The sequence below is a fragment of the Wickerhamomyces anomalus genome, assembly GCF_001661255.1.
Source record: "Wickerhamomyces anomalus NRRL Y-366-8 unplaced genomic scaffold WICANscaffold_1, whole genome shotgun sequence".
In the NCBI taxonomy this organism is placed as follows: domain Eukaryota; kingdom Fungi; phylum Ascomycota; class Saccharomycetes; order Phaffomycetales; family Wickerhamomycetaceae; genus Hansenula; species Hansenula anomala.
Genome location: NW_017567110.1, coordinates 2,256,639 through 2,269,801, shown reverse-complemented (window position 1 = coordinate 2,269,801; position 13,163 = coordinate 2,256,639). Strand labels below are relative to the sequence as shown.

Below are 13,163 nucleotides of genomic sequence, written 5' to 3'. Positions count from 1 at the left end.
TGTCGAATAATGATGAATATCAGTTTTTTTAGTTGTATGCTCGAACGAGTAAAGCTTTGAAAATCAATTTCTTGATTTGGATGTTGGTTCTGTTTTGAAATTAAGATGTTGTACTTGCGACCTCGAGGACCAAGACATGTGCATAATGTTGAATATTTGGGGTCTTCAAGCTCTAGCGGTGAATAAATATTAGTTTTCCATCAATCAGAATCCAAATAAGAAGAAAAGCTTGTCTTTACATCAGTGTCTTGAATTTTTGGTTTCAATTTCTATTTAGCTTTGAAAGACTTTAAGTATATCAATTTGTCACAAATTCGTTACAAGTTCTTGTTTCCAAAGAAAGTTTTAGTTTCGGAAATTTGAAGGACTCGGTGACTTTTGTTTTTGTTATGTTTTCAGTGTGTTGATATGACGATGATCTGCAAATATATCTCGAGATTTGTTGCTTTGTTTGCCTTCTTCCGTGCTAACTTTGATTACTATTAGTACAGTACATCGTCTTAAGTCATTTGCAATAGTCATCGGGATTTGTCTGGATGTGGAAAGGTGAACCTCGAGATGAAATATCAATTATCAATATCCACTTAAATGCTCCCAAAGTTTTTAACTGGAGTCTATCAGCTTTTTTGATTGAAAGATAGAGCATGCCAAGGTATAAAGTAAGAGCCTCTACGTATGATAGTGTATGAATTTTGTGAAATTGATGCACTCTCAACTCTCGAGTCTCAACCAAATTTTCATCTCAACTGTTTGTTTATGTACTAACGGCCTGTCACTCCATAAAAAAGCATTTATAAGGGGAAATACATAGGAGTCAGGTGCAATGATGTCTCCGTTTCAATTGATCGGCTTTAGAAACCAACGATAAGGAAGGAACATACTAGTTCATGCTGAAATGTGGATTAGACAGGAACATCGTCAAAATGAGTCGTTTTAAATCGATATTGGCTAGTCAATTGACAAACATCCTCTGATAACTTTCATTACTGAAGCTTCACATTGCTACATTTTTTCTCTGCGAGCTTCTTCTTCGTGGTTCGTGTTTCCTTTGAATCGACCAATATCAAGTCGATGATCCTTTGCATCAGATATTAGACAGGATGCATCTCCAAAGCTCACCATGCCTAAATCCGTTATCCACAAGTTTTGAGGTCCTAAACCCTAATATTTGAACTTCAAGTGTAGAGATGGTTAAATGAAAATACATGGTACACTGGAGATACAGTTCTTTCCTAAGCTGGGGCTTGATATCATAAGTTGGTTATTATACAGGATTTTAAACTCACGAACAACTGAAAGCCTTTGGCTCATACATAATTGAAAATCCATTTCGAGAATTGTATTCTTATGCAAGGATTTCCACTATACAGAGACCGGATCTAATTCTAAACTAGTGATGATCCTCAAATACGTGTTACACAGGCTAAAAGCTACAACTTCTTGAGCACATTGGTGTTTGGGTATGAGCTTCGTAGACCTGCCTCAACTCCGACCGGACTTGACAGCTCAACCTGGAGATGTCTTTCAATGTGAAGTTTGAACACAAGCTGTGTGGTATAATCATTTCGGTCTCTTGAGGACTATGGACTCCTTATGAATCATGATTGAATCTTAGTCATAACTGGTGCCAAGAACTGATCTTATTGGTACCTTATCTATGAAATTTTCAAATCGAGTCGTTTGCTTAAACACTCCCAATATTAATGTTAGGTGTTGGATCTTGAACAGTAAATGTTATGAAAGAATTCCAAAATCTGGTTTTAAGAGTTTTTGAGCGAGGTTGACCTGTACAGGCTTCTTTAATCTAATTTCTGGCTTTAATTTACAGTATCTCATTATTGCTAGCTCTAGTTAAAGCAGATCATAGTACAGTCATTCCATGGCCTTGTGTCGCAAGGTCATTAATTAATGGGTACAATCTCATCATCAGATAATTGAGCACTAGGTAAAATCAGTGAACACATTGACTTTAGTGCTGTTTATGGTACCAGTCATGACTCATTTCAGCACAGTTTACTATTCAATTACTTTATCCATGAAAGCTACAGTATGAACTGGTGCTGCGGTATAGATTGTAGTCTTAAGTACGTCCAAAGTAGACTCAATTCATGACCATGGGCCCAAATATTAAGTGATTGATCCTTCACGTTGTCAATTGCGAACGAATTAATTGTGAAATCCTTGAATTTCAACCATGCACATTTTGTTGTTCCTGTGTATATGTGTCTCGGTTAACTTAAGCTCATGTCAAAAAGAATCTGTGGAAGCTGTTAAGGTACCGAAGCACTCAGATTGCAACTTCCAAATTTCAACCCGCCATACACAGCGATAAAGATCAGGTTATCTATTGGGTTTGATAGATGACCGATGGTAAAAGCGCTAGTTGGGCGGGCACAGCTGGATTGAGATTGTAAGTTTTTGTACTGAGATAAATTAGTTCATGATCAAAAGATTACTGCATTATTGATTTCTTCAAAAGTCACAAAGAATCACCTCGCAATCCACTATGGATGATACGAGTATAATATGGTGTGGCTAATTGATTCCAAATATTAATAGATGATCATATTATTCAATTAGCAGCTGTTCTGCTTAATGTATTTTTTTTTTTTAGTTGATGTATTTGATGAACTTGGATGAGGAATGCAATTACGCACGAACCGCTTGGATTGTAGGCTTCTCGCTATGTTGGAATTCAGGCTTCCTTATAATATCCTTCTCAGCCAACTGAGAAAACCCATTCTCCACTAAAATATGTAAATAAATTTATATTATAAAATATATAATTGTGGAAATCACCAATTAGATATTATTAATCCTAGCCTAATTAATTTATAAATATATACTTAATTTCTTGATCATATATATTTAATGAATTAATGATGCTATAACAAATATATATTTAATTATAATAGTAATTTGTTAATATAAATATATATTGGTTTGTTAATAATAGTTAGTTGATCATATTTCTAAGGTGACTAGTGAGCCACTGCAGCTAGCTTAAAAGAATTTTATTCTGATTAATGACGTCGTATATGATCATGAGTTAATTGATCACCTAGTTATATAATTATGATAAGATCATGATCATGAGCTAGCTGCTAGTCAAAATGCAGTATTATTACTAGTAGCCGGTAGTACTGTACGTTGCAGACGTTAATATATAATTCGATTCATGCACGTCATTATTATGAATTGGCCGAAAAAAATTGTAAACAAATATAACTAAACCAGCTTGCAATCAAATTATTTCAAAATCAATTATACTTCGTACATAATGGAGTTATAACACGACAGCATTTGGCAAAAGACTTTATCATTATTGATTACGTCAATTGTAGCTAAATGTGGAGTGCCCTAACCAAATTTAAAGTATTCTGGTGAACAGTCCATGCTGAAAACTTCAACAGAAGCGCAAGTGGTTTAGCGGTAAAATTCAAAGTTGCCATCTTTGAGCCCCCGGTTCGACTCCGGGCTTGCGCATTTTCTTTTTTTGCTAATTTTTGGGCCATTTTGGGCAGCAAATGCTTATATTTTTTGATTTATCTAGCATTTAGCTATATATCTTTAGCTCTTTGCCTTTTTTATGAATTTATCTGTCAAGTGAGATCAAAATCAGACGAAAATTGTTGCAAAATTTTAGTTCCCAAGATATGGTGGTAGGGACCACACTGAACGATTGAAAAAAGCGACATAAACATTTGTGAACAAAAAAACTATCTTCTACAACTGACTTTTAATGAATTCAGGCATTTCGAATGACCTACTTTTAATCTGAAGGGAATTGTATTTTGTGGTCTTATATCTTAGGGCTTATATCCACAGCTTTCACGGTTAATGAAGTTGGGAATGCTCCAATCTTCAAGCTACGTGATCGGCTCGGGTCAGCCACAGATATTTAGTTTTTGTACAGTTGATAGATGATGAAAGAAATTGTGGTGACAATAGGGAAACCAAGAAGGCTTTCTCAAAGACAATAAATATGACTATTCCTCCATTGTTGTATTTTAGAAATGACTTACCAATAACAATCACGTTAATTCAATAAAAATGACAAGTGCAAATAAAAGACAGAAAACCGCTAGAAAACCATTGATACTCAACTTCTTTGAGCATGCAGGGCCAGCTCAGATGTTTCCCGGTGTATGTATCTTTATTCAGAAACAGCTTGAGTGACGTTCATTGACAACTTCAAGATTTTTGCTCACCCAAAAGATGAATCATCAACATACAAGTCAAGAGCATATTGGATCAAGTTGGCTAAAATTGCTGAACGTGGGAAGATCAATGCCTTATTTATCGGTGATACGTTAAGTCCATATGATGTCTATCAAGGTCCAGAAAGTGTTACAAGTACTGCAATTGCTGGTGCACAGTATCCAACAAATGAACCAACGTCTGTTGTTCCCTTGATGGCTGAAGTTACTGAAAATTTAGGATTTGGATTAACAATAAGTACTTTAGCTGAACCACCATATCATCTAGCTAGAAGACTTGCAACTTTGGATCATCTTTCAGACGGTAGAATTGGATGGAATGTTGTCACCACTTTCACAAATAGTGCAGCTAGAAATAATTTGAATGGTCAAGATTTACCAAAAAGTGAAGATAGGTATGATAGAGCACATGAGTACGTTGACGTTATATATGAGTTGTTATTGTCAAGCTGGAGAGATGATGCTGTTTTAAATGATAAAGAGAGAAGAATCTTTGCTGATCCTGATGCTATAAGACAAGTTCAGTTCAAAGGAAAATATTTTAATGTTCCAGGGTACCAATTTACTGAACCTTCTCCTCAAAGGTTACCTGTCATTATTCAAGCAGGTGCATCTGGATCTGGTCAAAAGTTTGGTGCAAGAATTGCTGAGCTAGTGTTCATCAATGAGGAAACGCCAGAGAAATTGAAAGAGAAAATTCAAGCCATTAGAAAAATTGCTAAAGATGAGTATGGTAGAGATCCTGAACATTTGAAGTTTATTTCTTTAATTAATGTCTATGTTGCAAAGACTTCAGAGGAAGCTAAAGAGAAGTTCAAAGACATTACTTCATATGTTAGTAAAGATGGAGTCCAAGTACTTTTTGGAGGTTGGACTGGTGTTGATTTAAGTAAATATGATTATGATGAAGACTTGAGACAAGTTGGTAAAAATGATCCTAGATCACATTTAAAAACCTTGTTAGGTGCTCCAAATAAAGTTACTAGACGAGATTTGATTGAAAAAATTTCAGGGATTAAATCAAACACTACATTTGTGGGCTCCGTTGAAGAGGTTGCTGATCAAATTGAAGATTTAGTGGACAGATCTGGTATTGATGGTTTCAATTTTGCCTATAATCTTTGGCCAGGAAGTTTTGAAGACATTGTTGATTTACTGATTCCTGAGTTGAGAAGACGTGGCTTGGCTTGGGATGATTATCCAGTAAAGGGTGGTACATTTAGAGAGAATATCTATGGTATTAAAGGACAAACGTTTGTTCCTGAAGATCATGGTGCTTACAAGTACAAATGGAATGCTGGTATTACAAAAGAGCAATTTGAAAAAGATTTGAGTGAGTATAAAAAGAAGATTGGTAGGTTTTGAGAGTCTGGTAAAATATTTCAACTACAAGTGTAAGTATTTTCCAAATATCCGATAATACTATAATTAATTAAATATACTCATTTTTTGTTCCCCCAAAATCCCCATGTAAAAAAGATGCACAGTAACACTGATGAAATAATAGATGAATCACAAACAGAACACTTCAAAAGTTGAATTCTCCTCTAAATTGGTTCAAATTCATTCCTGGTTTAACTTTTTCAATTAGATCTCTTCTATTCATAGCAACGAAAGCTCTTTTCAAAGTTTCCAATATACTTGTTGATTGATTAGCAATTGCATTATTTCTCAAGTCATCATCATCTAAGCCTTCAACTTTATGCATAGACAATGCTCCTAATAAATGTTCAGCAGCCTCTTTATAACAACCAATGTTTATAGAAGAAACACCCAAATTGTATCTAGCTCTAACAAATGATGGTTTCAATTGTAGAGCTCTTTGATAAGCTTCGATAGCTTCTTCAGATCTGTTTGAGTTGGCTAATGAGGCACCTAATCTATTCCATAATAATTCGTCATTTGGACGAACAGCTAATGCAGCTTTGAAACAATCAATAGTTTTTTCGAACTCTTCATTAGCATAAAATAAAACACCAAGACCCATTTGAACATCAGCGTCAATATTTGCTCCTGCTGGAGATAATTGTGCAGCTTGTATGAATAATTCAGTAACTCTTTTATTCAATGAGAATCTATCTTCATCGTTAATCTTTGGATTGGTACTTCTGGCCTTATCTGTGACTTGAGGGTATTTTGTTTCAATCCAGCGCTCCAAAGTGGCAAATGCAGCATTATCATAACCTTCATTAATATAAGAGACAGCTAAAGTCATCAATGCACTTAGATTATTTGGGTCTAGTGAAAGACATTTCTCTAAAGCAGTTAAACCAGCAATTTCTTTCTCATTTTGAGTTTGAACTTCACCTAATTTTAACCAAGCATCTGTATGTCTTGGATTCTCTTGAATAGCAGCCTCAAATGCTAGAGCAGCTTCTGATAATTTAGCACCTTGTTCCATCAAAGTAACACCGATTTCATAGGCACTTGGGTTGTTTAAAAATTGATTAGTTTGTTCAAATTGATATTTCCCAAAATTTGCTCTAGCTTGAGCATATGTAGCAAAATCTTTTTCCCATGAAGGTTCAGCTTGTAAATCATCTTGAACTGTTTGAGAGTTCAAAGATTCCCAAACTTCATCAAAATTTGTTTGATATTTATCATCTATTATGATTTCTGGATCAACATTTTTCTCTTGATCTTTTAATTCTTCTTCATTTTGTTTTCCTTCTTGTTTTGAAAAAGCATCTTGGAATTGTTCATCAATTTCTTTGAAACGATCTTCCCATTGTTCATTATTTCCAACTTCAGCAATTTTAGAATTAGTGTGTACTGGTTGAACATGATTCACCATCCCATTATGATAGCTTGAAAACACTGGATTAAATCCACCAATTCTTTGTCTCACCATTGGATTTGCATGAGATTGTGGTTCACTTAATGTAGTTGTGGAACTCATTGGGGAAGCAGTTGAAGTATTAAATTCTGAAGACCAACGGGAACCATTTGATCTTAAAGACCCATTATGTTGTAAAGGACTATCAGTCTTAAACTCTGAAGACCAGTTTGAAGAAGGTGATTGACGGAATCCTTGTGGTTGTTGATGTGTATGTATATGAGCTAATTCGTGATTCATTGGTTGGAAATTGAAGCTATCTTGCCCTTTGAAGAATTGATTCATACGCTGAGAAAAATAAAGAGTTAGTTAACATCATCTTACAAAACAATAAGGCCATACTCACTTGTTGATCATGTTGGTTCATACGAGTCTCTTCTCTGATTCCACCTTGGTTGTTAATTTGCTGGTTTAAACCTGGTCTTTGTAATGATCTATCTTCATTTGTATGCTTAGTAAATTGAGATAATGGGTTTCTTGCTGTGGAGCACTCGGCACCACTTCCAAATAAAGACATCTTTGAAGAGTTGAATATCTAGTTGACTCAATAGATAGTGTAAGAATGGTTGAGAGATATGAAGCCTTCCTTCTGTCTCTTTGGTAGTTGTTCGTTGATTTGATCACTGATCACCAATGATGCTGCCTTTTTCCCTTCGGCTGATTGTATCGATTTGATGGGGAAAACACCCAGACACCAGCGATGATTAGCTAAGAGATTAGGTGAGCGAGAGCCAATTTCTGAATAGAGAAATACACCAAAGCTAGGCAGGATATTGTAGAGACTGACTCTTTTAACGGTTAAAATTTTTACTGCAAATAAGGCTAGAATAGTCCACTCTCAACCACAATGAGTTATTCAACCATTTCTTCCCTCGTCGACGAGAATTCCGTTTTCGGAATGTTGAAGCTAGCCAAAGAAGTGAACCGTGAACTATTGGCAGACTACAGAGGCGGTAGGGGACACGCCATAGTTAATTTTTAGAGAAAAACTGGATGAATATGACAGATTGACATGTTTATTTCACATTCGTTTGAGATTAAATCATGTCAGAAAGAGGTCCTATTTCATTGGAAGAACTAATAGCAAAGAAGAAGAGTGAAGGAAAGCTGGAAACTCCAAAGTTTTTATCGAAGAAGGAAAGACAAAAGTTGGCGCTAGAGAGAAGACAGAATAAAGTAAACCAAATCCAAAGTAATAATGCATCACATAGATTTAAACCGTATGATATTGAAAAAGCTGAAGGCAAGAAGGACTCTTTTGATGAAAACTTCTCCAAAAACTATGAAAAGGTACTGGAAAGAGCTCGTACTGGTAACAAATTCAATTTTGAATGGAAAAATGATGATGATACTTTAAACAACACCGATTCAATAGCTTCACAATATGCTTCATATGACTTATCTAAACCAAGAAGAGATGATATAGGCTACGCAAAATCGAAGTCAAAGAAAAACTGGGATGATATTCATTGGTCAGAAAAACCTTTGGAGAATATGAAGGCTAGAGATTGGAGAATATTGAAGGAAGATTTTGAGATTATAACAAGAGGTTCAAATCTGCCCAATCCTTTGAGAAATTGGAAAGAGTCCAAAATACCCAATGAGTTGTTAGATATCATTGAAAAATTGGGCTACAAGGACCCAACGCCAATTCAAAGAGCATCAATACCAATTTCACTATCAAAAAAAGATATTATTGGTATTGCAGAAACTGGTTCTGGTAAGACTTTAGCATATTTGATTCCTATGCTTTCCAAATCATTGAAACTACCAAGATTGAATGAATTCACAAAGACTGATGGTCCTTATGGTTTAATCTTAGTGCCAACAAGAGAATTGGCTCAACAAATTGAAACAGAATTCAAAAAGTTTTCAAAATATTTGCCAGATATCGATATCATCTCTATTGTTGGTGGTAAACTGATTGAAAAAAACATTTTAGATTTACAAAATAGAACGATCGAGATCATCATTGCAACACCTGGTCGTTTAATAGATTGTCTTGAAAGACATTATTTGGTGTTGAATCAAATAAACTTTTTAGTTCTTGATGAAAGTGATAAAATGATTGAAATGAACTTTGGTGATCAAGTTGCAAAAATTACAGAATTTATGAATACTAAAAGACAAAACATGATGTTTACAGCCACAATGACATCTGATGTTGAAAAATTATCAAAGAGTTATGTTAATGATCCAGCTATTGTGAATATTGGTAATGTTAGTTCCAGTGAAATGACAATCAATGATAGAATTGAACAAAGATTTGAATTCTTCAATTCAAATGATGATTCCAAAAAAGCTAATAAACTTACTAGAATCTTGTCAAGTGGTCAATACCCTGCTCCTATCATCATATTCATCAACTATAAAGAATCTGGTGAATACCTTTTCAAAAATCTTACACAATCGGGGTTCAAAGTTGCTTTGATTCATGGTTCAAAGAATCAAGAGCAAAGAGAATTTGCTATCAAGCAGTTGAAGGAAGGAAAAGCTGATATTTTGATAGGTACTAATGTTGCTAGTCGTGGTATTGATATTCCTAATGTTTCTTTGGTTGTAAATTTCCAAATGAGTAAGAAGATCGATGATTATATCCACAGGGTTGGTAGAACTGGTAGAGCTGGCTCATATGGTACTTCAATAACTTTCCTTAGTGATGAAGCTGATTCAGAGATTTATGGAGACTTGAAAAAATTGGTGTCAAAGAGTGGGAATAAATTACCTGAGGAGTTCAAAAAGATTAATGATAAAGTTCAAAACATTTTATAATAGTTTACAGTAAATGCACTACAGATATGTTATAGATACCCATCTTGAGATTTGTCTTTGTCTGTAGAAATTTACATAAGGTATGAATACTTTTCACTCAAAAAGTTGTACTTGATATTTGGTCATCTACTATATTGAAATTTCAGGCTTGGTGTTCATTATAACCACTATCTAAAAGGTTATCATATGAAGCTTTTATCAATTTTGGAGGCGTCGAGTACCCTTGATCTTGCATCCCCTTTTCAACGACAGAGCTCTCTATTGACACAGTCAAGCACTCTCTGTGCTTGTAATGTCGTGAGTCAGCTTGTTGGGTGGACTAGTTCTGATAAGTTTGAGTAATTGTAGTCAAACCAATCAGGTTCAAATCATTAGTTGACCTAGTTCCTTTTCAAACCGCCTAATAGTTGTTGATATTTGCCTCAACCAACAATTCATCAAGTTCAATCATCTTCATCGTCACTACTTTCATAACCAGAAACGAGTGGTTTAGCTTTTTCAACTGATCCTTCAGGCTTCTTGATAGAACCAGAACCTAACAATTTCAAAAAACTTAATGAATCATTATTCAACAATGTATTCACTGGCGGTGGTGCCTCTAATTGTTTAACTTCTGGTTGTGCTTTCTCTGGGGCTTCAGGTTCTTCAGGTTCTTCCACTGTTGGTTCAGCATCGTTCTCTAATTTTGCTCTTTTTTGATCGAATTTCTGCAGTAATTGTTCAACAACTTGTTGAGTTTCTTCTTCATGTTGTCTTTTTTTCGCCTTTATAGCTGCTGGGTTTGGATCTTCATTTGCCCATTTAATATTGAGAATATCTGTTCCGTATAAACTTTGGCCAAACATTGCTTCTTTAGCAAATTGTGCGCTTGATTCATTTTTAAAAGTTATAAACCCACAATTTTTATTATTTATCACATTTATCTTTGCAATTTTCCCTAATTTTCTAAACTCTTTATTCAACAGATCCTGGGTATTATCCTTAATTATTAACCCACCAATGTATAGGGTCTTGTTAACTGTATTGAAAGAACCAATCCCACTCATATCATCTCTATATTCACTAAATTTTTCACGGCCAAAACAATCAACAGTTTGTGGGAAAAAATCCAAATCATTAGGAATTCTATGCAAGTATTCACACTTTCTACCTTTTGTACACATTCCTTTAGCAAAGAATAGACAAAAATATTTCTGTCCATCAATTTTATTAGCTCTTGTATAACCTGAATCCTTTTCAACATTTAGTTTATATTTGGATTTGACTAATTGGAATTGATTTCCACCACCAGACCATTTGTTATACCAAATATTGAAGACGGTACCCGTTTGAGGTGGAGCATCATCTTGTGGGATTGTCTCTGGGTCCACTTGAACACGAGCTGGTTTATCAGTGAGCGACATTGATGTTGTTTTTGAATGTTGTTTAGTAGATCTTGAGCTTACACAATTTTTTTTTTCGAGGTACGCCATTTTTTAGATAGGCGCAACACCATAATAAACTTTTCAGTCAACTACAAATGGAATAATCAATTTAAATATCTTTCTTTTAATTCTATAGTGTACACGTTAATTAAAATTAATAGGAGTTGTTTTCTGCTTCTCTTGTTAATTCTCTTGTTTCTTGGATTTCACCATGGGGATCTATATACAAAGATTGGGTGAAATTCAATCAAAACATAACTTTTAAACAAGAAAACAAACGCATGGCTCCCGAACTGATCTTCTTTGAGACATCAAGTGAAGAAGGTATAATAAATGAAATAGTGATGTGGAAAAATTGCTTTGTTTTGGACATAAATCGTAAGAATTAGCCATATGATATGAAATGGGTGAAATTAATAATGCAATAGTGACTGAGCTATGTTTTTTATAAACAATAAACCTAAAGCTCTCTTAATTTTAAATGTGCATAATAATGAGGTTGAAAAAAAAAATGGTAATCATAAAATTTGGATAGTTTTGTCATAATCATGAAATTTGTGGTCGTTGTGGAGAAATATTGGTGATGGTGACTTCTTTATTCATCTTTTTCATTAATTTTATCAAAATTGATTTCATCAAGAATTTCTTTAGCACCTAAATCAATCAATTTTCTAGCTAATACTTCACCACATGTAGCTGAATCTTTTTTATAATCATCAATTTTCAATGTAATTTCATCTTCAACATGTTTTTGACCATCAACTGAAATAACTAAAGCTTTCAAATTCAACATTTTAGTTTCATCATCATAAGTGGTCCAAACACCAATTGGAACTGAACAACCACCTTCTAAAGTTCTCATTAAGGCACGTTCAGCATAACAACAAATGGTTGCATTAACATCTTCAATAGTTTTCAAAATTGGTTTGATAATAGCATCATTATTTCTAATCTCTATACCCAAGGCACCTTGACCAACTGCATGATACATTAATGAAGCATCTAAACGTTGGGTGATACGGTGTTCTAAACCGACTCTTGTTAAACCAGCAGTTGCCAATATAATACATTTGAAATCTGTTGAATCATCATCTAATTTTGAAATTCTTGTTTGTAAATTCCCACGAATACTTTCAAAGATTAAATGAGGGAAGTTTTTCTTTAATTGAGCAGATCTTCTAACTGATGAAGTACCAACAACTGAACCTGAAGGTAATTCTTGTAAAGATTTATAAGGGGAATTCTTAGCCATCAAGACAGCATCTGAAGGATCTTCTCTTTTAATAATACAACCCAATTCAAATTCTTCTGGTAAATTGGTTGGCATATCTTTTAATGAGTGGACAATCAAATCTAATTGATGATATTCACCCATATCTTGTAATAATAAGATTTCCAATTCTTTAGTCCATAAAGATTTACCACCAAATGAATATAATGGTTTATTTTGAACTTGATCACCTAATGTAGTTAAAGCCAAAATTGGACATGAGATTGAAGGGAAATTTTCCTTTATTTTGGATTTAACAATTTCACTTTGAGCAACAGCTAATTTTGATTTACGACCACCAATGAAAATTTGATCAGGAACATAAGGAACACGAGAATCTGTAGCAACAATTGGAGTTGATTTATTTGGAGAATAATCATCCACTATGACTGAGGAGTTTTTATCATTTGCATGAGTTTTTGGTACAGACATTTTTCTAAAATTTGATGATGACGGTCCGAAATTGAATTGTAATTTTGCAGAGGAATCAATATGTTGTATTGGTGAAGATAACATTGTTTATGAATGATATTATATTAATGAGGTTTGAAGTTGAACTAATGTCAAGGAGTAAAGAAAGACCCAATTGAATTGTGGTTTTTCAATGACAAGTTGTAAAATTGATGTTGTTGTTGTTCGCT

General features: G+C 34.2%; 5 protein-coding genes and 1 non-coding gene across 6 annotated transcripts; 3 read left to right on the top strand and 3 right to left on the bottom strand.

Annotated features, from left to right (window-relative positions):
- Positions 1 to 3,415: 3,415 nt before the first annotated feature.
- WICANDRAFT_t21 lies at positions 3,416 to 3,486 on the top strand. The gene has a single exon. It is a non-coding gene; the product is annotated as a tRNA-Gly (tRNA).
- A 567-nt stretch (positions 3,487 to 4,053) lies between these two features.
- On the top strand, positions 4,054 to 5,759 carry WICANDRAFT_82575 (uncharacterized protein; the record flags this gene model as incomplete). The annotated part of the gene is made up of 3 exons (XM_019185402.1): positions 4,054 to 4,146; positions 4,200 to 5,553; positions 5,728 to 5,759. 3 exons carry the CDS (start codon positions 4,054 to 4,056, stop codon positions 5,757 to 5,759), a joined length of 1,479 nt encoding a protein of 492 aa, XP_019041778.1.
- PEX5 (Pex5p) lies at positions 5,749 to 7,573 on the bottom strand (the record flags this gene model as incomplete). The annotated part of the gene is made up of 2 exons (XM_019181304.1): positions 5,749 to 7,344; positions 7,403 to 7,573. 2 exons carry the CDS (start codon positions 7,571 to 7,573, stop codon positions 5,749 to 5,751), a joined length of 1,767 nt encoding a protein of 588 aa, XP_019041777.1.
- A 527-nt stretch (positions 7,574 to 8,100) lies between these two features.
- PRP28 (mRNA splicing protein PRP28) lies at positions 8,101 to 9,828 on the top strand (the record flags this gene model as incomplete). Its single annotated transcript, XM_019181107.1, has 1 exon — positions 8,101 to 9,828. One exon carries the CDS (start codon positions 8,101 to 8,103, stop codon positions 9,826 to 9,828), a length of 1,728 nt encoding a protein of 575 aa, XP_019041776.1.
- A 710-nt stretch (positions 9,829 to 10,538) lies between these two features.
- Positions 10,539 to 11,216, bottom strand: CWC2 (active spliceosome conformation promoter CWC2; the record flags this gene model as incomplete). The annotated part of the gene is made up of 1 exon (XM_019180901.1): positions 10,539 to 11,216. A coding segment is annotated over one exon (678 nt), but the record flags the coding sequence as incomplete, so codon positions are not given.
- Positions 11,217 to 11,847: 631 nt separating this feature from the next.
- On the bottom strand, positions 11,848 to 12,954 carry HEM3 (hydroxymethylbilane synthase; the record flags this gene model as incomplete). Its single annotated transcript, XM_019185401.1, has 1 exon — positions 11,848 to 12,954. The coding sequence occupies one exon, from the start codon at positions 12,952 to 12,954 to the stop codon at positions 11,848 to 11,850; it is 1,107 nt and encodes a 368-aa protein (XP_019041774.1).
- Positions 12,955 to 13,163: the final 209 nt, after the last annotated feature.